The sequence below is a fragment of the Astyanax mexicanus genome, chromosome 17 (genome assembly GCF_023375975.1).
Source record: "Astyanax mexicanus isolate ESR-SI-001 chromosome 17, AstMex3_surface, whole genome shotgun sequence".
NCBI lineage: Eukaryota > Metazoa > Chordata > Actinopteri > Characiformes > Acestrorhamphidae > Astyanax > Astyanax mexicanus.
This window is the reverse complement of record NC_064424.1, coordinates 25,814,550-25,839,774: the sequence shown is the minus strand read 5'-3', so window position 1 is coordinate 25,839,774 and position 25,225 is coordinate 25,814,550. Positions and strand designations below refer to the sequence as shown.

General features: G+C 37.1%; 3 protein-coding genes across 12 annotated transcripts in view; 2 read left to right on the top strand and 1 right to left on the bottom strand.

The window, feature by feature from the left end:
- Positions 1-4,309: 4,309 nt before the first annotated feature.
- On the top strand, positions 4,310-13,107 carry wdr38 (WD repeat domain 38). 3 transcript variants are annotated; one of them, XM_022676425.2, is made up of 10 exons: positions 4,310-4,569; positions 6,768-6,844; positions 8,110-8,230; positions 8,330-8,446; positions 9,789-9,886; positions 10,008-10,088; positions 10,199-10,321; positions 11,541-11,693; positions 11,789-11,836; positions 12,206-13,107. In XM_022676425.2, exons 2-10 carry the CDS (start codon positions 6,776-6,778, stop codon positions 12,326-12,328), a joined length of 933 nt encoding a protein of 310 aa, XP_022532146.2. In that variant the 5' UTR covers positions 4,310-4,569; positions 6,768-6,775; the 3' UTR covers positions 12,329-13,107. The 3 variants fall into 3 exon arrangements, with proteins under 3 accessions (XP_022532146.2, XP_022532145.2, XP_007234033.3); XM_022676424.2 differs by having other exon boundaries at positions 6,707-6,844; XM_007233971.4 differs by lacking the exon at positions 4,310-4,569 and having other exon boundaries at positions 6,310-6,844.
- Positions 13,108-14,173: 1,066 nt separating this feature from the next.
- rpl35 (ribosomal protein L35) overlaps positions 14,174-25,225 on the bottom strand; it is a 657,733-nt gene continuing 646,681 nt past the window's right edge. For all 8 annotated transcript variants that reach the window (XM_049466275.1, XM_049466276.1, XM_049466278.1 and 5 more), the window contains exons 2-5: positions 17,650-17,679; positions 16,109-16,245; positions 15,512-15,593; positions 14,174-14,369 (exon numbers count right to left, since the gene is read on the bottom strand). In XM_049466275.1, coding sequence (XP_049322232.1) covers positions 14,220-14,369; positions 15,512-15,593; positions 16,109-16,245; positions 17,650-17,652 — 372 coding nt within the window. In that variant the 5' untranslated portion in view covers positions 17,653-17,679 and the 3' untranslated portion in view covers positions 14,174-14,219. The remainder of the gene's footprint in view (positions 14,370-15,511; positions 15,594-16,108; positions 16,246-17,649; positions 17,680-25,225) is intronic.
- LOC103041801 (cytochrome b-c1 complex subunit 9) lies at positions 18,793-20,807 on the top strand. The gene is made up of 2 exons (XM_007233972.4): positions 18,793-18,959; positions 20,501-20,807. The coding sequence occupies exons 1-2, from the start codon at positions 18,819-18,821 to the stop codon at positions 20,543-20,545; spliced, it is 186 nt and encodes a 61-aa protein (XP_007234034.1). The 5' UTR covers positions 18,793-18,818; the 3' UTR covers positions 20,546-20,807.

Genomic DNA, 25,225 nt, shown 5'->3' with positions numbered 1-25,225 from the left:
GATATTTTTCCAGAAGGGAAACACGTGTATAACAAAATGTATAACTGCAAAAAGTTTCTAAGAGAAATTCGTAATTTTCTTGGAAAATGTCAGGGGTGCCAACACTTTCGGCCATGGCTGTAATTAAACACATAAAACATATTTATTATCATCTAAATTAATAATATCTTTGTTTTGACTTCTATTTTACTAAAGACAGTAAGAATCCACAATTTTTGTCATGTTCTGTATGCTAAATATTTTTTGGAGAATATAAATCTCTTCCTGCATTTCAGGCTTGCAACAATTAACCCTCTGTCATGTCATGATGTTACACCATTCCATACCATACCTTATTATTTATTTATTTTAATTTTTAATATAATGTAATCAGGCATATCTTCGTCCAGTGAGATGTACATGTGGGTCATAAATAAAAATAAATACATGTGCAAAGAAGTATGTTTGGCTGTTTATATTCTTACTATTCTCTGACATTCCTGTTGTAAACAAACTAAAAAACTTGTTTTTTTCTTTACTGTCTCATTATATAGATCACTTTTGTTAGTGCCTTCACAAAAAGCAGTAGTAATTCAAATAATCAGCTTGTTATCAAATCCAAAGAAAAATCCAGTTCCCAAAGAAAAAATCTCCTAAATAGTGGTGTGATTCTTTTTCCTCCCTAAAAATATAACTCAAGTCATGGATAAATTATTTCTGGAGATTCCTCTAGAATGAAAACAACAGAAAGAGAAAAAAGTCCAAAATAAATGGTTCAGGGTTTGTTATGGTATGGGGTTGTGTCAGCACACGTCTGTGATGGCAAAAATAACGCAGCATATTCTGTCCTAAAGACAACATCTTTTCCAGGAATGCCAATGCATTTTTTTAGCAAGACGGTATTAAAAACTACATTTCAAAGGTAGCGCTGAGGCCTGTCTGAAGTCCTGGCCTGCCCCAATAGAGAATGTGTAGAGAATTCTGAAATGAAGAAATGCAACAACAGTGATCCTCAAATCCTGTTGTACATCTAAAGATATGTTTGCAGGAAGAACAGGACAAAAACACCTGAAAGACTTACTGACAAAAAGTGTTTTGAGAAGAAATGGTAACTTTAAAATGATACACATGGTAAATTCTTTACTGTACCAACTATTTCAGAATGTGTTGCAGGCCTAAAATGCAGAAATGGATATATATTATTAAATAAAATATGGTTGATCCAAAAAACAAACATAAATTTAATGTAAGAAACACTGTCTTTTGGTGTCCAAATGGTCTAGGGGGCTAAATGCTGCCACTAAGATCGGAAGATCGCTGGTTCGAATCCCATTCATGTAGCTTGCCATCAGCTGCCGGAGCCCTGAGGGAGCACAATTGCTCTTTCCACATCACTCCAAAGGGTGATGTCGCTCAGCAAAAAGCGTCTGTGAGCTGATGTATCAGAACCGAGTCGCTACACTTTCCTCCGATTGTGCTGTGATGCTATTTGGCAATGCTTAAGACAAAGCTTTTTAAAGGTTCCCATTCAGTTTTTTTCACATGACTGTAACTCTACAGTGTTCTGCTCTGAGTGTTTGGTCTGGCTCTTGTTCAGACAGCCTGCTGATGAAGCATATGAGGGTGATTAGTTCAGCTGTCATCTCTGTGACTTCCCTAAACCTGTTGGAGAGAAAAACAGTAAGTGTATCAGAGGGAGAGAAGATTAGAGAACTGGGAGATCAGGGACAGAAAATAAAATAAACGACACGCCGGCCCAAACTTTAGAACAGCTGTATGACGCATGCATGCCCCCCCCCACAGTCTGCAGAACATTTTCTCTGCTCTCAACCACATGAGAACCGTCCTGCCGTCATCACTCTATTTACAGAGTCACTGTGCATCCCTCCCTAACTCATTGTTTTTCTCTCAGCAGAGGTGAGCTCATGTGAAGAGGTGCATTATGAGTAAGCACGCTGATGGTGTGAATACAAAACAGGATGACCAAACATCAACTTTCCACCTGCTGTTACAGAAAGGGAAACATCTGTGGTGATATATTTTAGAGCTTATCAAGTTCCCAATCTTTAAGTCTCATCTGCAGATCTTATTTAAAGTAAACCTCTATGAATACAAGCTACACATCAATTCCTGCATTTCAGCCCTGCAACCACACAGTGACATTGTACATCTAAATAAATGGGTTGTCAAAATATTTTTGTCAAAAAAAAAAAAACAGTAAGAGAAAGTGTCGAACTGCAATGCTATTTCAAGGAAGGATGAAGGTAAAGAGAAAGAATGAATCATTAAACATTTCGCTTGATATGAGCAATATTTACTGATCTGCAGACACAGATGTAGTCTCTCTCAGTATGGGGTTGGGCCACCATGTTTGCTAAAGCAATATGCCAGACATCCCAGTCTGCTGTCATTCTGAGTCACTCCATGACAGTCTGGTATGGTACCATTGCAGTATTTGACAAAGTTGACATGGTGTTGTGCAGTAGTCACAATGCTCTTTGTGAATACTGTCCTGTATTGTACAGCCATCTGCCAGTGGTGCTGGCACTAACAGAATGATTAATGAAATAACAGTGTGCTAGAATAAGGGTTAGAGTTAGCCCTAACCCTAATCCCACCCCGTTCTGAACTCTTCCAACTGCTCAACATGCTTTTAAACTCTTATCCAATGTATCCTTCACTTGCAAAGGATACAGCTCACACAATAGCACAAGTCACATTGCAAAGCACACATGAGTTTGTACCTTATATGGTCAATCAGGTTAATCATTGATAAGGCCTCACCTTCCATCACATGCATGGCCGAATGCGAAACATGAATCATTCGGAAGTCTCATGCAGTCAACCCTACCAACCCGGTTTTAGAGAGAAAGAAAGAGAAAGGGAGGTGTAAGGTGATTTAATCTGACTATATTAGGCTAAATAAAAAGTATTCTACCTTCTGAACTCAGCAGCAATGTCGAGATTACATCGCTAAATAAAACTAATAATACATGACCAGGCTCTGGAAAAAAAGAGTAAATTACATGAAAAGGTTGGGGCAAACGTAATTAAGTTATTAATTTGCATAAAAAAAATGTGTTAATTAAAATTACTTTGAACTTTGACAGCATCAATATTTATATTACTAAAACAACAATGCTGAACACACCAACCTAAAGCCTGGAACACATTCTGAAAGCAAGCTGTCAAGATGATGAAGAGAGGCAACCTGGGGTTCTCACTTACGGGAACAAGAATCACACACCCAGATGTTGAATTTCCTCTTGCTTGGATTGACCTTCTGACATATGTGCGTGCACACACACACACACACACACACACACGCATATTGATTTAGACTATGGTTTATCAGGTCTCACCTAAAAGTAAAAGAGAATGTGAGGAAATAAAAAAGGGAACTACACAGGAAAGGAGAAAATATTTGTAACTTGCTGAAACAAACAGCTTACACTAGCATGAAACCCATGTTAACCTAAAATGTAAAAAAAAGTTGTATGAACTGATTTACACTGGTTTTGTGCTGGTCTGGATGTCTGATTCATTCTTTTGTTGGGCTAATGGCTTTTCTGGAGTATAAAAAAACTAAAAAACATCAAAATAAGAGCAAATAAGAGAGCTTTATTATGACAATGAGTATAAGTTATATTTAAATTACAAGTTATTGTGAATAATGAGTGTCATTATCAGAATACTTTGCCTTTTGGCCATCAAAATAAAAAATATGAGACAATTCAACATATTCATTACTATAAATATTGTCCTAGATTAATCACTTTTTATTTTCTGCATGGCAATGTAAACAACAACAAGGTGAATGATTTTAGTGAAAATTGGCATTTAATAGATATGTCCAATATTGCTAGAGTTGGCATTTAGAATTGTTCATGATGACCTTGTTTTGTTTCAAAAAACATTTTGTTTTTCTAAAAAATAATTTTACCATTACAGGATGGACAGCTTAAGCTTTACCTAAGCTAAATATGGAGACAAGTCCTTTGAAAATAAAAGGTCAAAAGTAAAGTTACTTACAGGCATATCCCAGGATGAAAAATGCACAAGGTTTTTTTGAAATGTCCAATTTCTTTTAAAAATCTTAACTTAAAAAAATTATAATAAAAAAATAGGTGTTGTATGTGTGTGTGTATTTATTTTATATTTATATATATGTGTGTATATATGTATATTTACACTCTGGCAAATATGTATATTTATGTGTATATTTACACTCTGGCTTTTTCTGGCTTTTGTATTATTTCAAAAATATTATTAGAAATATTTCTTTATGTGAGTGAGGATTTAGATTTAGAGTTATTGTGATTAATAGTATAGGTTATGTGCTAAAACATTATTCAGTTTGCTTATCATACAGCAGTGCTAAGTAGCTTCTCATTGGTCTACATAGATTCACTATTTTTCTACCTTCAGTTGTTATTTTTTAATTGGAGTGGGCTGTTTTAAAACCGAGAGAATATTTTCTGCTGGAAGATCTTATTTACTTGGGGCAGAGCTGCCCAGTTTTACCGCACTCTCTGCTGGAATAGCCCTGAGAGCTAAAGCATCTCTGTAACTCTCTCCACAACACAGCAGGTCAGTTCATCCAAACGGGCGTGTTTATCTCTTGGACACGTCTTTCGGCTTAGATCACACCGTATCTTATTCAGGAGGACGCGAGAACGGAAGAACATAAATGCTTAAGGCTAGCTTAATAGAAAAGCTACAAAACAAAATTATCGGCTGCTTGTTGTGAAAAGAGGTTCTTGAGTCTTTGAGAACTTCTGGAAAGTTATTTTCACGGTCCGTTTTAACTGCAGTGGTCGGTGCTTGTCAGAGATGTATAATAGAAGTAGAACATCACTACTGTACTTAAGTACTTAAATACTGTATCTGTACTTTACTGGAGTATTTATTACTCCTACGTCTACTTTTACTTCACTATTTAACATTTTTTACGTGCTGCATCGTTACTTGTTACCAGGGGCGTCGCTAGTCCTTTTTAGGGGCTCAGGAACCGCCAATGATAATCTATGTTCTCTCCGCTGAGCAAACACATACAATGAAACAGCGCTCTTTATTTTGCTGTTGTCTGACGCTGTTGGATGTCCCACTCCTGATACATCTGTATGTCTCCGCGCTGTGTTCACGTATGTGCGTGTGGGCGTAACTGTTATATGCTCGCGCGTGTGTGTGGCCAGTCATTCGGTCAGTCAGTTGTGGATATTGATACAGATTAATTTAGAAACAGGTAAAAAAAAAGGTAAAGTGTGAGGTGATGCCCTAATCCATACTGTTTTTTTTACGCATGCGCTACGTGCTTCTCTCTCGTTTCCGTACATCTCATGGTGCAGGTGTTTCAGTTTCATTGTCCAACCCCTGTAGAACAATTAGAACATTAGAATCTCACTTGCAGACAGTAGCTAAGCTGATGGTACGCGGACAGTACAGTGAAAAAACAGCAAAAGCAAACCACCTGGCCTTTTTTCACCTCCTCGACCTGAGCATGAACTTCAGACAAGCTGTTTTCTCTTCACTCAAACAAAATATACTCCACACATGAGCTGCTAATGAATCTGTTTTCCCTTTATAAAGCTTCTGTCAAATATAATATTTTTTTTTGTTGTTGGTGAAGAAGGCGACGTAAATACAGGTATCACTGTGCACTTGTGAGGTGTTTCAGGGACAGATTTGTTCACATTACACACAGATACAGGTCACTTATATTTGTGAATGTGAACTGTGACGATCTCATCTGAGCAAAAAGAAAACTTGAGCATTGTGGCTTGTGATGTGAACGTAGCCTTAGAGGATTCTGTGGTATACCAGATAGAGGTTAAGGCACTTGTTATAAGTGATTTATGACCAGCTTGCTTCCTCAGTCCAAAGTCTATTAGCTGGGAAAAATGTATTGTGCGTTGTAGAGGCATGTCTAGGAGTCAATGATTTCTCATCAAAAGGTACACTACCCAAAAGTAGTCTTTTATAGGACAGTACCTTTCATAGGACAGCAGGGGAAGCAATTTTATACAGTTTTGTTGCAAGACCCAGTGTCCCATCAAAGTACACCTGTACAAATATCTGCATGATATATGGTTACACCCTATTTATTTCTTTATGTAATGAATCCCATTAAAAATTTTGCCACACAAACAATGCACATCCCATTTAAATGTTCTGTACAATCAAACCAACAGTCTGAATTTGGAACTTTGTTTTTAACCTGTATAGTGGATTTTTTGTTTAATGCGGCTCAGGCCTGATTTTTTTCATGGCTGTGTGAACGTGCCAAATCTGTTTTTTTTTATTTCAGATTTGAGTCACTTTGGCTGGGTTTACATTACAAGTCACATTGCTTTAATCTGATATTTTGCTCAGCTCTGTTCTGTACAATTAGACCAAACAGTCTAAAGTTAGAACTTTGTTTTTAACCTGCATAGTAGATTTAAACATTAGAGTGCACCTACTGAACTCTCTGAACTGGGCAAGATGACCTAGGCTCATGTGTTTATACCACATCAATAAATAAAAAGGGTGTCTGGATGCTAGGGCCCTGTAGCAGTACACACACACAGGGTTCTTACAGCCTGGCTCGGTTAACAGTGTTTGAGAATCATTAAACCCTTCATTAGCAGTTAACAGTCACCGCAGGGCTCAGCTCAGGAGACCGTAACTCTGGAGACAAAATGAAAACACTGACAGCTAACGCCACACTACTATCTTTTTTCTACAGGACTAGACAGCATCTGAGCATAGCACTGTTTTAATACTAATACTAGTGCGTAACCTTCCAGGAAAGGCCATGTGGCGACACCCCTGTGAAGACTTCAGGATTTCAGGAGTGCAGTATTTCTCCCGCCATAAAGGAGAGGTGGGTGGATTTTCTAAAAGGTTTCAGCTAGCATACAGGCTAACCACTACCACAGGTAAAACAAACTGGAAACTTCTCTACTACCACAAAACACATAGACAGTCATTCAGGTTTTACTTCTGCAGAGAGTTCACAAGCTTTACATTGAGTAGCCATAACATTAAAACCACTTAGTGAATAACATTGATGATCTGCTTCCAGTGGCATGTGTAAAGGAATGGATATATTAGTTTAAAAATCTTGAAGTTAATGTGTTCAGAGGGTGTTTTCACACAAAGTGTGTTTGGCCTGAACCAAAATAGCTGCGAAAGGTCCCAAAGCTGTAAAAAAAAACGCAGTCCAGAGCAAAGGACTAACGTTGGTCAGATCAAAGGAGGTGGTCTGGACTGGATTATCAGAACCATGGTCTGGTTTGTCTGGAGTTTGAAAGCAATTTGTTTTAGCTCATTCAGATTTCAGACCAGTTAGAGGTAGTAGATGCAGTCTATCATCAATCATTAAACAATAGAAAAAGAGAAATAACTGTTTTTGTACCGAAATTCGATTCACCTTGTGCATCAGGATGGGCACAACACTTTTAATTCTCGTATCCACTGTGACTGTAGATTAACCCTAATTCATGAACAGAAAAAAGGTTATATTTTGCTCTCGTGTTGCTGTGTGATGTGCATGCACTTAAAATGAGTAAAGTTCTGGCTAGGAGGCAGAATTCAGCACAGCACCCAGCAGAAAAGTCAATAAAACTAACAACATTCCACAAAAGAGTAAGTATATAGAATAGGTAGACATTACTCACTAGACTGCAGTGTGAAACCAGTATTTATCAGAGCAAATGTACACATGAACCTTGGTTCAGACTCAAAGAACGAAGAACCAAAATGTAATATCTACACAACTGGGTTAGAACATCTCCAAAACATCAGGCAGATCTTGTGGGGTGTTCCCAGTATGCAGTGGTCACCAAAACTGCTTCATAGAAATACAACCAGTGGACCTGCCAGAGGGTCATGGGTACCCATGCCTCAATGATTTGCATATTGTGCTCTGTTCTCGACTAAAGGATTTAAAGAATCTACTGCTAACATATTGGTGCCGGATATCACAGGAGGCCTTCAGAGGTGTCATGGAGTCCATGCCTCAAAGGGTCAGAACTGTCTGGTGGCACAAGGGGGTTCTACACATTATTATGCAGATGGTTTTAATGTTATGTCTGAGCCACTTATTAAAAGATATAGTTTAATAAACACTATTGTTACGTTCCTTAGGTCAACTGTTGCTCCTTCTCCCCGGATTGTCAGATTCTCCTCACCTGCTCAGATGATGGGGGTCTTTATCTATGGCATGCAGTGAGAGGAAAACTCCTGGCCAAAGTGTGTGGACACACAGGTTAGAGCTGTGTGGGTCATACTTCTGGACCTCTCTATTGATGTTTACCCATGGCCAAGTCTTGATTTCTGTAACTTTACCATTGTGTTGTTTTCTCAGGGCCAGTGAAATGCTGTGTTTTCTCCAAAGATGGGCATTTCTTCGCAAGTGCTTCTCATGACTGCTCCGTTGGAATCTGGAGCGTTACACCAATTGAACGTGTGCACACACTCACAGGTTAGTATAAACATGAATGAACACAAGAACCAAATCTATTAATGTAAATACGACCATTTAGTGAGTAGTAGACAGTGTAGAGTATTGGATAGTGGTTTTAATTTCTGGGATTCCTGGGATCCATTAGGAATGGAGTTTAGCAAAAACAATTAATTGTACTGACCGTGTACCATCAGCTTAGCTACTGTCTGCAAGTGAGACTCTAATGTTCTAATTGTTCTACAGGGGTTGGACAATGAAACTGAAACACCTGGTTTTAGACCACATTAATTTATTGTGGCGACTGACAGTTCTGCTGGAAACAGGAGAGTTAAGGTGCAAATTGATTCTGCAGTGATTTGGGCAGCCGTGGTTTTATGTTTTTTGGATACAATCCGGGTTAGCACCCGAACATCCCTTCCCTTTTCATCCTTCTTGGTGGTTCGTCTGACATTACCCTGGATACTGTGGCGCTTGATGCATCACAAAGACTTGCTGTCTTGGTCACAGATGTGCCAGAAAGATGTGCACCAGCAATTTGTCCTCTTTTGAACTCTGGTATGTCACCAATAATGTTGTGTGCATTGCAATATTTTGAGCAAAACTGTGCTCTTACCCTGCTAATTGAACCTTCACATTCTGCTCTTACTGATGCAATTTGCAATTAATGAAGATTGGCCACCAGGCTTGTTCAACTTAGCCATGAAACCTCCCACACTAAAATGACAGGTGTTTCAGTTTCATTGTCCAACACCTGTAATTCATAATAATCAATGAGCACCACTTAGCAAAACATTTGCAAACATCTGGGATACCTTATCAGCTATGTGAAACACAGAAGCAGCCACCCAGCAGCAATTTAGCAAAAGCAGTTGCCCTAGTGACTACATAGCAAGAGTGTTGCAACTTTAAGAAACCAGGAACCCATTTAGCCGCACAACCGCTGTAGGTCTTCTTCAGGTAGTACACTTCTCTAGTTTTAACGGCAGCTTTAACTAAGGGTCCAAATGTATCCAACCTCCCTTTAAGGTGCACCCATGCTGACTATATATCAGCTGCACTTGACCCTAAGGTAACTGTGGCCAGTGCTTAGTGTGGTGGGGCCTTGGGGTTCTCTGGAATGGCTGAGCTCCATTCTTTGGGTACCTTTGGGTTGAGCTGGCATGCTAGAACTAATAATTCAACATCAGTACATGCTATTTTGGCTGAATGCAATCAACTCCTTCTCACAACTATGTTCCAGTTCTAAGTCTTCTCAGATCAGTAGAAGCAATCAATTCAGCAAAAAGGGAGCTATAAGTAGTTTGGATTATTACCCCTGACTTTATGGTGTAATTGGAGTAAACCACTTCTCTATGTCCAGGACACACACGGAGTGTTGAGACTGTGAGCTTCAGTGTGGATGGGAAGTGGCTTGTGTCCGGGGGTTGGGACAACACTGCTCTGCTCTGGGACACACAGGTAAGTAATCCGAATTCAATCCAAAACTATCAGGTAGCAGGAAACAATGTCAGCCATATAGATACTTTACAGTACAATACATGTTCTGAAATGTTATTGTTTTTTTTTGTGTGTGTTTCAGACAGGAATAAAGGTGAGGGAGTTCCTGGGTCACAGTGCTGCTGTTCAGAGCAGCTTTTTCTCCACAGACTCACAGCTTTTGGTACGTTTCCCAGAGTATACAAACTGTATAAATATGATTAGGATATTAATACAGTTCCAAGAAATGTTGAGATGTTCTAGATCCAGTGATCCCTACTTTAATACCTGCAGGCCACAGGCTCTTGGGACTGTACAGTGAAAGTGTGGAGTCTTGATTGTGATGAGGAGACTGTAACATTAGAGGGTCATCAGGGAAATGTGGCCTGCCTCTGCTTTTCCACCACAGGGATGCTGGTAAGGTTTAATTTCTTGACCTTGCACACATGGTCTACAAGTTGTTAGAGAAACTTAATCCATCAGGCCTAATCCATCAAGCTTAATGTGAAGTTCTTCATAATAGCTGTAGCCAGCAGTTAACTAGCTAGCTAACATACTAACATTAGCAGCGAGTTAGCTTACGTAATTTAATATAATAATTTAGATAATTTAATGTGTTCATCATCGTTGCAATTTATTTGATAATTTCCTCTTTTTTTATGAAACATTTTACAAATAAGAAACTTTTGATTTCTAATACAATAACTTATTGGGTCTTAAATTATACTTATGGAGGTCCTAAAAAGGTCTTTAATATGACTTTTAAAATGGTCCAAGAACCCTGTTGTAGCAAGGAAGCCGGTGAACATTAAGAAATACTGTTAATCAAACTCTAAAAGTATTAAATTAATTTCAGAAGATATAAATCAAAATCTACACTTATCTGCACAATTTGTAAGTGATGATTCAGTACAAGAAAAGTACCTCTGCAATGCATAGTCTCCTCAAAATGAAGCATTCAGTGCTAATTGCTAACACCCATGATAGCCTCTGGAGGCAGGGTAACAGGCAGGGTAGCATAAATAGAAATAATATAAGACAATTCAGTTATATATATGACCAAATCCTACTGTTTGTGGAAAGTGGTTCAGATACCCACCTCTTGTTCAGGCCCCTCTCTTTTCAAAGTCACCAGTTCCACAAAAATGGAAGTTACAATTCGTTAACCATAGACAGACAGCTGTTGTTATGTAAGCAGGTCCTTGTCTCAGGTCACAGTGACCTTCTTTACGAACATGATGTCCATGAAGAGATGATATGTGACACAAACTTACCAGTGGCATAAGGAAATAGTAAAATTTTAACCCTAACAAAATCCCCTAGTCAAGGCCTTTGTTTAGACCTTAATAATGTACTCATGCCCAACACTACATACATGTACAAAAGAGCCAAAACATTAGGATCTTGGATGTTAGGATAGTGGCCTTCTGTGTGCCTTTTGAATAGCCCAAAATTCCTTAAACATTTATTCTATATGCATTCTGCAAGTTAAGTTGTGGGGTTTATTAAAAGTACATAACCACTTATAATTATTATAATTGCGAGAAAAAAATAAAAAGTACAGCAAAAATGGTTAAGTAAGGTTTGCAAATCTGACTTGTGGGTTTTGTGGTGTGTGTGTGTGTATGCATTTCAGGCATCTGGGTCGTGGGATGGAACAGTGCGAGTGTGGTTACCAAAGAGCCATGAGTGTGTTTTTGTGTTGGGCGGGACTGAGCAGGTGTGGGTCCGGTGTGTGGCCTTCTCAAGAGATGGATTAACTTTAGCATCCACCGCTGAAGGAGACACGGTAAGACAGCACACACACGCGCACATGCACAAGCACACACACACACACAATATTGGACAAAGTTGCTGACTGTCAGATGTTTCTTTCCCTCACAGGTGAAAATCTGGGACATGGAGAGCGGCAGGTGTATTAAGTGTTTACGGGTATGTGATAACATTGCATTGTAACATTGTGTGTGGCAAAATTATTGGGACACCTGCTCATTCCTTGTTTCTTGTAAAATCAAGTTCATTAAAAAGTGTATATCCTGCTTATGTTGAAGTAACCGTCTCCAAGAATATTTGATCCATAAAGTATTGAATGGAACACCTTTTTTAGATGCTCCACAGCTCAATGCTAAGAGAATGTATAGTTCACTCCTAGCATAGTTCCCTTAATAGCAGCAATCGATCTCTAATACATTATACTACCACCAGTAGTTTACAATATGTATCGGGATGCTGATGCACATTTCCAAAGTACCTCTGAAAAAAGTTCTATCAAGTAATTGTGATTTACGTGTGTCTATTAAGGGCCATAAGGATTCAGCGTATGGATGTACCTTCAGCCCCAGTGGTGCACTGCTCACCAGTGGCTCTGATCAGCTGGACCTGGAGGAAGAGGAATATAAACATTGGAAGGATTGTAAAGACTAAGGACAAAAACACAGAACATTCAGACCAACCATCATACGAGCTCAGATTATCAGAGCTTATTTCAGCTGATTGTTGTGTTTTATAGTAACATGTGGACTGAGTACCATCTCTGAAGGCATCTCAGTGCTCCAAGAAGGCCATAAACCCTTGCTCAAAGGGAAAATATTATTAATTCCTAAAGATCAACTGCCAGGATGTTGTTAATGGTGGTGATATGTTTACCTGCTTGAACTATTTTGAGTTATATAAGTGATCACTAACCTGTCCACCACTCTTCATGAGTTCAAATAATCTCACATTATTGTTCCCTTTATGGTAAAAAGGAATTCAGGTCTTGGAGCAGCAAAGCATTTCTTAAGAGTCAAACTACCACCACCATGCTTCATAGCTGGTGTGATGTTCTTACATAAAAAAGAAAACACAGTGTTAGGTTTTATACCACAAATAAGGGGTCTATTTCTCAGACATATATTAGGCCTAGTCATAAAATATATTTCCTTTAATTGAGGATCGCTCATCTTTTATTTGAATTTTCTTGAATATGTGCATAATTTTTATACCTGATTATAATAAATGTACATGATTATACAAAAAAAATAAAATTTGAAGATTATGGATATCTCTTAAGAAGGCTGTGCTGACCTCTAGTGGTAAACTTTGAGTACTGTTAAATACCTACACATCTTAAATTCCTACATTGACCACTGAAGACCTTACGGGTCTTTTCTGTTTACTTTTAACATTTTGTTTATACATTTCAGTAAATGGTTGTTTTTAAACTCTGCAGCATTTTAGTTTCGAGTATGGCTGCCGTGTTGCGAGCTCCCACTCTTTTTGCACTAAACGCAACTGGATTTTATAATGTACTTTATTCTTCTTCTTGCAAATATTGTTCTCTGCCCATTGGTGGGAAACTGCACCCAAGTTATTCACTCACATGTACACCTGTATTCTGTGATGTGACACAAATCTTGAATCAGTACTTTAACCTTTTGGTGGCAACATTAAGGTGGTATAATTTTCTTATTGGTGTTGGAACACAGATCAGCTTTTGGGGAAAACTGCAAAAGCAGAGTTGATGCCTTAATATGCATATTACATTGAATAAGAATTATTGGACAGCAGTGTGCAAGTTCATTATGAAAGGGTTCCCTTTAGATAAAGCTTTGGAACAGCAAGACTTGTAAAATTGAGTTCAAGATTAAACCAAATCTGAAATTCTGACAATCAACTAAACAGTTTAAATTATATTTTGCTATATTAGAATCCAAATTCTACAGCAATCCAATGATAATAGCAAAATTAGTAGATATTCCAAGTGTGTACCCTAACTTTGCTTTTTTCTTTATAAAACTGGATGTTTTAGTTTAAATTGAACTAGGGGGTAGAGCGAAAGGGGACAAGGCCACTACAATTACAGTAAATTTGAGGAGCAGATTTACAGGAGCCCAAATCAATAAAGCTTTTTCCACACACTTTCATAGCATTTTAAACAAATAAAGTACTCAGCACAAAGTACCACAGAAGCAAACGTCTAGGTGCTCGATACCCAAAATATTGTACGTGGTTACACAGGACCCCTAGTTCTGTAAGCAGACATTTAGCAAACCCATTTAAACATCTGATGTACAGCTGTATTAAGACGTCCATTAAGTACTGAAGAATGTATGCCTGTAGCTTCGGTTCACTGATTTGTATTTAGTGTTTTTGTTTTACAGGTTTACCCATTTCTAAAGATGTTGATGTTGGTGTACTCCATCACTGTTTACATGCTGTAATCATACAAGAAGCATTATGGATTACTCCAAGTCTGCCCTTTCTGTAACAAACACTCAGGAGTGCATATTTTGTCCAAGGGTGAGGTGCTTTATTCAGTGGAAAAAATACAGCCTTAGGCCTTGACAGCGAATTTGCGAACAGAATACAGGCGGGATTTTCTCTGCATCTTCTTGGTCATGAGGCTCTGCTCGTGCTTGGTCAGCTGTCTGCGGATAGCGCGAGTCTTCTTGGGCCTCAGGTCCAGGGGCTTGTACTTCTTACCCTGAAAACCAGAGAAGGAAAGATGTGAGTACAACGGACAGCTTTAATGCAATCTAGCCAGTCTGCAAGCTAAAGAATCTACAAGGTGTTTTGAGCACTGCCATAAAAAAACGCCTTATGTAAACATGAATGTTCTTCTACAGCATCACTTAAAGTATCAATATAAACCCCCAAGCAATTTAAGCAACAAACTCATTTGTGAAAGCCCCATCACTGTCCTAGATCAGTGTTCATCCTGAGATGCAGACTTGCTCCACAAAGAATTTAAACAAGCTTTAAACTGTATGCTGCCCACTGTAGACTCTGCAGAAGCAGAATCTGCAGCAAGCAGCAGCTTTACTGTAGCAAGAGACTATTCACGCTACCTCCACAGACACAGGATTAGCGCTGGGTGATCGTCTTGCACAAAAAAGTGACATCAGCACATCACACCATAGAACATCTTAACTCAACACTATTCAGTCGACTTTTAAGTTCTGCTGTTCTTAACAGTGGGGATACCTAATAACACCAACATATTTATTTGTTATTCTGGCAACAGGCATTCATAACCCTGACTCCACAAAACATTTATTAAGCTAATCTTGGAGGACGTAATGCTTATAGCTGCATCTGCCCACAGTTCACATCAGTAAATAATCAAGTAGGGAACACTGAAAACTTGATAAAATAATCAACTTGCACTTTTGACTATATAGAGCAAATTACAACACAAACAGATTGGAGCAACCACCCATGATATTTTAGTAGTGTCCCCAATTTCACGATCCACAACTAAGCAAATGTTGACCAGACAAGCTGGTAGAAAAATCAATAAATGTGCAAGTCGTCTCCAAGACAAGGATAAAAAAAAAAATAAATAAATAAAAAAAAAAGTCTGAAAGGCTTTGCTCGTCCTAAGGCAATAAAAAGGTTTTACACTAACAGTACAAATGAAAAACAAATTCTCATACCAGCAACTAAGAGTATGTGTGGATGCAAGTAGTAGGCCCCAAAGCAAAGTATTTAAAAAACAAAAACATTAATAGCTGAATACTTTATCCTATAGGAACAATACTTCTCATAGGACTAAGGATACTACTTTAGTGTATGCAATGCTGGACAAGACCAAGTGGAATTCAGATTTATGGGTACCAGACTCACCTTGTAGAACTTCCTCAGATTCTCTTTCTGTGTCTGGTTGATGACGGTAAGAACTCTGGCAATGGACTTGCGCACCACGCGGCTAAAAGAGCAGGGGGGGGGGGGGAGAATAAATAAATAAATGCTCAAAATCACTATTAACTACAATGTCAGTGGTATTACATTTACTCAGATTAGACCTACAATATGAGGGTCTACTTCTACAAACTAAGGCAAGTCTATACTTTATTTGTAGGGAACAAGTGGCCTACAGGTTTACATTTCTACCAAGCAGAAGCAGAGCAGACTCAATTTTCTCAATTAGGTGAACTTTGATTTTAAACTGCTAATTAGTGATAGATTTGCTTGTGAATTAAACTGATGAACCCAAGCATTCAAGTAAATTAAAGGAGATTGAAGGTCAGTATTTAACAACATTCAGTATTTAGTCTCTGTATAATAAAATTAGCCATAAAAACAACTGAAACCCTTAATCATTTTTGCACACTTCAAAAAAGTGACTAAGTTTTATCAAAAAGTTACCAATCTAGGTGTGAGCTTAAGTAACATTAGAGCAAGTGCGCCAGTGTGTGCTGATAAAGATGCTCTTGCACTCACATCTTTGAAAGCTTGGAGGCAGCTCCGCCAGTGACCTTGGCGACACGAAGCTGGGACAGTTCCACCTTTAGATCATCCAGCTGCTTCAGCAGCTCCTCCTTCTTCTTACCGCGCAGATCTCTGGCCTTGATCTTTGCCTAAAAACACAAACAGAAAAATAATTAAATGCATTTGACTAGGTTTAATCTATTATACATAACATACATAATTTGTAGTGATTGTGACATTGCTAAACTTGGTCAAATTTAGTTCTTACTTTCTAAAACTAGGGAAAAGTCAACTTTCAGCAGCAGTCAGTTAATGTATACATGTTAATGCAATTCATTTTGAATCATTCTATAAGGAAAAAAAAGGCTAACTACATAAACACTACAAATAAATGTATAAGTAAATAAACACAGACACACATATATACACACATTATACGTATATATGTATGTGTGTATATGATATGTGTGTGTGTGTGTGTGTGTGTGTGTGTGTGTGTGTGTGTATATATATATATATATATATATATATATATATATATATATATATATATATATATATATATATATATATATATATATATATATATACACACACACACATACAAACATATATACACACACACAACGCATATAAAAATTGCAGTAAGACATGTAGTTTGTCTTACAAGTAGTCTTTCAGTTACTATAAGTACATTGGGAAAGAACAAAATATTACAGGAAAAGAGAAAGCCTCAGTGGAAGTCATTATTTCAAAATTAAATTTCAAAATATTTTAAAGTATTTCTAGTGGTTAATGCATCAAGATTGTTTTAACAAAACATAGGTAATTAACATAAGTCAACTCAGTAAGAGCATTTTTTACACAACTGTCAGCAAACTAAATTATTTGCTTACAACTTTCAAACGTAATTAATAAGACCCAACTGTCTTAAATCTGGAACGTAAATTCATCCTAGTCGTGGAATTTATGCATAATTCTAGTAGAGGACAGGTAGTGCAATGGTTTGGCCATATCGTGTCACATACAACAAGGATAACTTAGTTAATAGATCCAATGTACAGACCGCAAGATCTCTCCTTTTTGAAAGACTTAATATGAATACTTAAGTTTCCAGTAAAACAAACCCATCAGTGTTTAGGTTTAACGCTGTATCAGCTCTGGCTCATGGTGTTGACTCCACCATAGCACTGCTGTGAACGAGGTAACTTCATTTCTAGGTTTAAAATACTAGCTAGCCAAATTACTACACGTTCCAAACTAATCCCTGTGCGTTCATTATACAGTATTTTATTTAAATCTTTTGGTAAATCGTCTGCACAGGGCGATTCCGGGCCTTTTAAACACAGCCGAAGACTCGAGCGGCTAAAGCTACAGACAACGACACATTTCAATCTCAAACTACGGTGTAATTACAGCACGACTGCTCAAAATATCACCATAAACGGGATGAGAAGAAGTTATTCTAAGTTTACAGCGCAATTTCGGGCTGATAAACCTTCAAAAAGTGCTCTGATGGAGTTAGATTCAGAGCTTTGAACTCATCTGCTCACCATTTTTCTCGATGGCCGCCACAGGAAAGGAAGGAGCAGAGGGGGCGCGCGGACATCTACCGGGTCACGGCGGAATGTTCCATTCAGATGTTGAAGAGGGGGGGGGGAGTGGCAGAGACCAACAGTAGAAAAAAGGTTTTTTTTTTATCAATTTATCAGGATTTATATATTTTTTTGTTTATATTTTATATAAACATCCACAGTGATAATAAGAAAACAGAAAGAGAACAGCAACAATATATATATATATATATATATATATATATATATATATATATATATATATATATATATATATATATATATATATATATATAGAATCTTAAAAGCAAGTAATTTTTCAAATTCATCTCAGCCTATGAAAAAATTGAAATATTGAAGCGTGACTCATTGCAGCAAATTATTATATTTATATATTTTATATGTATTTTTTTATTAATAGTAAATTGAGATCCTCAAAAACCTTTAGGAATCTATCAATGTTTATACAATTTATCAGGATTAAGGGTTTGAATGATGAACTGCACATATATATTGATAACTGATCTGATGCTGGTGAACTGATTTCGTGTATTGGTGAGATGCGATGATGCGTTGAAAGTACAGTACAGACTGTACTACCCTGGGTAGAAAAAACGAGATATATTGTTTAGTTTAGTATGAAGGACGAAAAATGACAAAACCACAAATATATAATTTAAGAGGTACGTATATATAGATACATAAATGCAATATTAAACAAACAATATTACATAAATCATGTGAATTCCTAATTACATAAACGCACAAATAAATAAATGTATAGATAGATAGATTTTATAGGAACAGATTGTTGATATTTTTCTTTTCTGACCTCTACTTTAAAGATTGCGTTTAATATGTTGCAAAAGAAACTTTAACATAAATTAGTTGGTACGTACCTATTAGTTAGTAGTAGGTACGTAACTGATTTTATTTATTTATCTATCTATTATTTAAAGATTTATTTAGGGTATTTAAACATGTTTTAAATTACAAGTTTAAATCCAGAGGCTGGTTAAATCTAGCCTTTTTTTAAATTGACACACAAAACCCCGCCCTTTCCTTTTTGATGATACAAACCACGCCCACACCGCGCAAGTTAACAGCGAGAAGCCCCGCCCTCTCTCTGAAACACAGACCCGTTCATCATGGCGCTGACGAGGAGCGTTTACAATCTGCTGTTCAAGAGGACGTCGACTTTCGCCGTGACCATCATGGTGGGAGCCGTCCTGTTCGAGCGAGTGTTCGACCAGGGCGGAGACGCGCTGTATGAGAGTATTAACCGGGGGGTGAGTGAAAGTTTTCGGCTGTTTTGGTTGAGTAAAGCCGGGTGACCGTGCGGGTAGAGCGAGCTAGCTAATGCTAACCCTGACCTTAGAGGACGAGGACGCCGCTAGCCGGGTTTAGCTAACTTCCAGAAAGAGCCTGAAGTAGGGCGTTTTACCTCACTAGCTAAATGTGATGGTACGTTAGATACATTAATATATAATTGATCATTCTTTAACAGTGTAATAAGGTAAATTCAGGCAAAACTTTGCTATTTAAACGTAAACCCAACATCTGATTCTGAATGACAGCTCTGTGTAGGATAACTAAAGTTAGCTCGCTAGCTTAGCTCAGTTGCTAACTGTGTCCACTAGGTATCGTACAGGCTAGCGGTGATGGCTAGCAACTTTGACTTCCAATTTAAAGGCATTTCCAGAAGTTGAATTTATTAGGATTTATTAAGAAAATTAATCGCTTAAGAGGTGATTTTGTAGGTATTTCAAGTACTTCCTGCATATATTGCCCGTGTTTTCTAGTTAAAGATTATGATAAGTTTCACGTAGAGCTGGGCAATAAATCGACATTTTATTATAATTTGGTAGTTTAAATATGCTTATTGACAATAAAAGCATGTTGAGGACTTCTTCAGTCTTTAAGGAACACAGGTATAACTACATTTCATTAGATAGTGCATAAAATCTTGTTTAATTGGATGATAAGGAACAAAAATTTAACAATAATTGTACTGTGCATGAAAGAGCATTAGAAAATCAGTCTCTCTTGTTGCATTTTTGAATACCTTTCAAATTATTATAAATACTGTGTGTTGTGAAAAATATTTAATTGTTGTAATATAATATTTTCTCGTCACCCAGTGTGATATTATGTACATCAAGGGTTATGGCTTTTATACTGTTCATATAGTTATCGGAATTTTATTGCATTTAAAAATATTGTGGTATAGATTTTTGCCATATCATCCTGCTCTAGTTCAGCAGCAGAATCTCCAGAAAATATATTACATATTCAAATGTTTTTGGACACCCCTTTAAGCGTTAAGAATACATAAAGCTCTGCCCATTGCTGACGAAGTGTGTCCAGTCTCAGTAGAGTATTCAAATAGGATTTTCGGAAGCAGAAAAACAGGGACCAATTGGCTTAATGTCCAATGCCAGGCATGGGCAAGGGTACATACAGTTATAGAGCAGTGGAACTGTGCTCTTGTGAATGATCGTGCTCCATCCATTACTTTTAGGATAAGGTAGGGTGGATATTATTCCAAATCTTTACTTAATGTTTGTGACTAAATAAAATAAATGTTATAAATCCTTCTCTGAAACAGTTACTGTAACAAAACCAGGCTTAAATAACCTTTTATAAGAAGAAATGATAATTACAGCCGGCGTTCCTTTTGACCATGTAGTGAACCTCAAGGTTATAATTAGTTTGGCTGATCTCGTACCGTTCATCTGACTGAAACTAATTTCCTGCTGCTATTAATCTTCATTATAGTAACATACTGAATAAAGAAACTTTATTCTCTTTCTGTTATCTTTTCTTTTAGAAACTCTGGAAACACATTAAACACAACTACGAGAAGGAAGAGTGACCAGTGGGTTTTGATGCTGCTTGTTGGCCAGAGCACCCAGCCGCCGTCCCTTTCCTGACATCATCCTCCGACCTGGACAGCATCCTGGTGTTGGTTCTTCTTCAGGCACTGCATGGGGATCTGGAGAGACTGGCTATTACCATCGTGAAATAATGAAACCATCAAGCTGCCCCTCCTGAACTTTGTGTGTGTTATGCCTCGGTTTCCTCACAGTTTGTAAATGTACGTGTAAAAGTTGTATTAATAAATCCAACAAAACCTATTTGAGTGAGCTGGGTGAGCAGTTTTACTCTTTATTTGCTATATTTAACATATTGGATCAAATGGTACATTTTTCTTCCAATATATTGCATTCCATATGATTAATTATTCAAATAGTTATCCAAACATTGTATACAGCTAGGTGTTTTGTATATAGCCAATTGTTTAAATTTTGAAACCTTTGGCCAAATAACTCTAGGAGCACAGCCTTAATAGCCAATTAAACAAACATTATTTCAGCACACCTTAAAAAGCTGAAATACTCTCTTTAAAAACACAAAAAAGTCATCAGTGTGGAGAGGTTTTTTTTTTAATATATATTTCCTCTGATTTAATCTATACTATTCTGTCCTAAGTAACTTTAAAGACATTAGAAGGACTGTAATCATTGCCCAATCAAGGACTGGTGCAAAAGGATGCAAATATATAAACATAACTATGTAAACTGATTGTATGTTAAGCTGAAGGTGAAAAGAGAATTGTTTCTATAAACAATCTGAAGGCCTGTCTACCCTAACTTTAGTGTTAACTGAAGCTATCTTCTTTTTAATTTAGTATAACATACTTTTTTATAGAAATCTCATTAAAGTGTAAATTCTAAATCGTTTAAAATTTGCATGCGATATAAAATAATGTAGTGGACAATTGTGGTAGATGGACAATTAAAACTTTAACACAGCCACAGATTATACTTACACTTCCTCTACAGATCAAGTCTGGGCAACATTGCTACAGGTTAAATGTGTTATTAGCGGGCCCTATCAGGCACTGAGTGGTCCCGCATGTGCTAGTCCTTCCTGGTGTTGTGGCATCACAGGTGATGAGGGATATACAGCTGAGTATTAACTAATTAAATGGTCTAGCTAAAAATCACTTTTTAAATAAATCCTAAAATTTGTCATTGTGCGCTGTTATTACAGCCCATGTTCATCTTGCATAAATCCCATCTAAGCCTCATGTGAAGAGTATTATCCACATGGTCCCATCACTGACCCTGACAGGGCTCATTGCACACATCGGAACTATATGGAAACAATGGACAAGACTTTCTTATTCTCAGTAGGCCCTACGTGGGAATGTTATCTGGGCAGTATTTGCTTATTGTTCTTGAAGTTTAAAAATGTTTAGTGTCAAGTAATCAGTGGTGTACTGAACATTTTAGACATGGATGGCACAACTAAATCTGTACAGAGCAAAGTATAGTTCTAAATATATAAATATAAATACACAGCTCTGGAAAAAATAAGAGATCACTCAGAAATGACGAGTTCCTTTGATTTTACCAAATTAAAAACCTCTGGAATATTTTCAATAGGAAGATGGATGATCACAAGCCATCAAACCGAGCTGAACTGCTTGAATCTTTGAACCAGGAGTGGCATAAATTTATCCAAAAGCAATATGTAAGACTGGTGGAGGAGAACATGCCAAGATACATGAAAACTCTGATTAAAAACCAGGGTTATTCCACCAAATATTGTTTTCTGAGAAAAAAAAATCTCTGCACCTTTTTTATATTTCAGCCATTTTTCATTGGGAGAAATGTTGTCCGCAGTTTATAGAATAAAACAACAATGTTAATTTTACTTAAACACACATTTTCATAGCATCAGAGAAACTTTGACTAAAAGTATCTGTGAAGATACAGCAAAAAGCATGTAATTACTTTCGATCGCCACTAGGTGTCACTCTTCACTATTCATAATTTAACAATTTTCAATAAGTGACATTTCTCTGTACTTTACACACATTTACCAACGTTAAAAAAATCGAAACTCCTTGCCTTACACATTATTTTTAAAACCTTACATTAGCAGACAAACTGAAAAAAAACTTCTGACTGGAAAGCTCCACACACACTCTATAAAACCAAGTAATTCACAGGCATACTTTAGAAACTACAAAATTATACTTTGTGCTTTTCAGAACTAAAGGAAGTTAGTTAGACATCATTTTTAATCAGATTTTTTAGCCAGTTGACTCTGTTCACTCTATTCATTCAGGAATCATTTGCGGGATTTTATATATATATAATGGGGGAAGTAGTTGGCAGGCTTTCCATAAACCACACTTGCTGGTACAAGTGGCACCTCTAACATGACATGTGTTAAATGGTCATATGATTAAAAAGTGCATAAAAGCTTTAAACAATAACTGTTGATGAGTCATTCAGTCATTTGGATTTGGCCATAAAACCCTTATTGTTTTGTATTATTTATATTAATTTTGACTTATTCTTGACTAGAGAAAATAAATCAGAGAGTGAGTTAAGGCAGCTAGTCACATCTAAATCCAAATTTAGATATCAAGCCCTCTGTTTTATTGGGCTACAGCCAATAATAAAACCATTAAACTCTCATGGAAAAACTAGAGGTGTTCTCCCTGTGAGAACTCTGTCCTGTGCTTTGAGGCCTGTGCAGTTTTGAGAAATAATTCAGCAAAACCACAAACCGTGTTAAATCAACAAGAACGTGTTCATAGTGTTGAATAAATGTTATATTAGTATTGGACTAAAGTTAAGGAATCTTTTTTTTATGTATTAATACAGCTAAATGTTAAAACTAGTAATTAGGTCATTAATGTAGACTTGGTTCAGATCACCAATTGAGATTTATTTAGAAGGATGGTTTCATCAGGCAGTCTAAACAGTGCTGAACTCCAGCTCTACTAACTTGGTTTCTCCTGATCTGGCAGATGTGAGAATATTTGCTCACCTTCAGAAAGACCTTGAGGCTTTTTACCAGTCAGCATTTTGACTCCTTCTAGTCTTAAGTATAAGGTTTATCAGTTGCCCTTGCAGTTCAGCTGTAGATAAGGTGCAGTTCTTCAGTTCTGCAGTCCTCAGAAGACATCTGGATGTTGGTGTGTAGAAAAAATAAAAGTAAAGGGGTATTTTATTTTGAAAAGAGAAGAAGAATAACTATGTTAATAAGATGACTACTCTAATTTCTTTACAGTGGTGGCTAATGGACCAAAGTGTCAAGCATCATCACAAAAAAAACATAAATATAGCTATATGCCTCAACATGCTGTATGTTCCATTCCCAATGAATTAAAACAAACAGACAAATAGAACCTATTATCTTGAGGAGAATATTTGTAATTTAATGTAATAACTTTTACTGCCATGTAGCTTTTAGAAATATGAAACATCTTGACTATGTGGTTTCATTCACCACCACTGTAAACCCTTTTTTGAGCTTTTTAGACAAACCCACTCTAATCAACACTGTTCACATTGATCTTAAAAATTTAAGTATGCTGAAGTTTGTGTAACATATAGCATCTTTACAACTTCTTTGTGTCACTTCTGTAAATTTGAACTCATTACCTCCTGATATAATGATGCACAGTGATGTCTTGCCACTTGACCCTCATGACATGACTACAGTGATTTGAGATCTACGAGACATGTGAAGTAGGTGAATCTCATGTATATTGATAGCGCCTCCCGGATGTCCACAGATCATCTATATATGTTCAGCAAATCAGAAAAATGTTACTTGTGGTTTACTTGCACACTTTTGGCAAACGATCAGGCGAAACAGATTGAGTTTAGGCCTCTCAGTAAAGTATGTTACACAGCAACTGTGTTCACGAGACGAGAGAAATTTACATTCTGATCGATCTGATCATTTAAATCATGCATGTATTGCAATGTTCTCCCTGTTCATATGACAAAAATATAAACAGAGTGTTTAAAAATCCTTAAATGTATTTTTGTGCCATATTAAACAGTCATTGTCACTGTGCCTTTGATTTAAGGTGTTTTTAAAATCAACACAGGATCAGAAATATCAATACCCAGCACACCTTATGTTAGGTAAAATGGCCCTTTAAATACAAGCAGATTTGTACCATTTTTTCTGAGGGTACAGAAGTAGACCAAACCCAAAATCTAAATGTTAGCCTGTTTTATTAATTCCACAAACCCACTGTGTCCAAGGCTCAACAGTCCTAAATGATGGTTTAAGATTATGCTGTAGAATTCTTAAGTAATCATTTTTCTAGAATTTTGAGTACAAGTTTTACTGGCAGCAAAACAACCCCAGAGGATGATGCTACCACCACCATTTGGTACAGTATTCTTCGTTTTAAAAAGGTAGTTCCTGATCATCTGAACCATGAAATACCCCTTCTAGTCTGCAGTTTGTGCAGATTTATGAGTTTGGAAAAAGGGTCTGTATTAACGATTGATTTGTGATCAGTTATTTTACCCATAGTGAGATCTCTGAGTCTCAGATCTCGGAACAGCCCAAAAGGATTATTAACGCCAGATATATCAAATAGCCACATAGTCCCCATAAAAATTTACCCCAGGACCCCCTGAGAAGCTAATTCCGTCCGAATAGGGATAAAGTCACACCAAACACGTCAAGGACCATCCATCCGCCAATCCCCTTTCGCTAGGCTGTATAT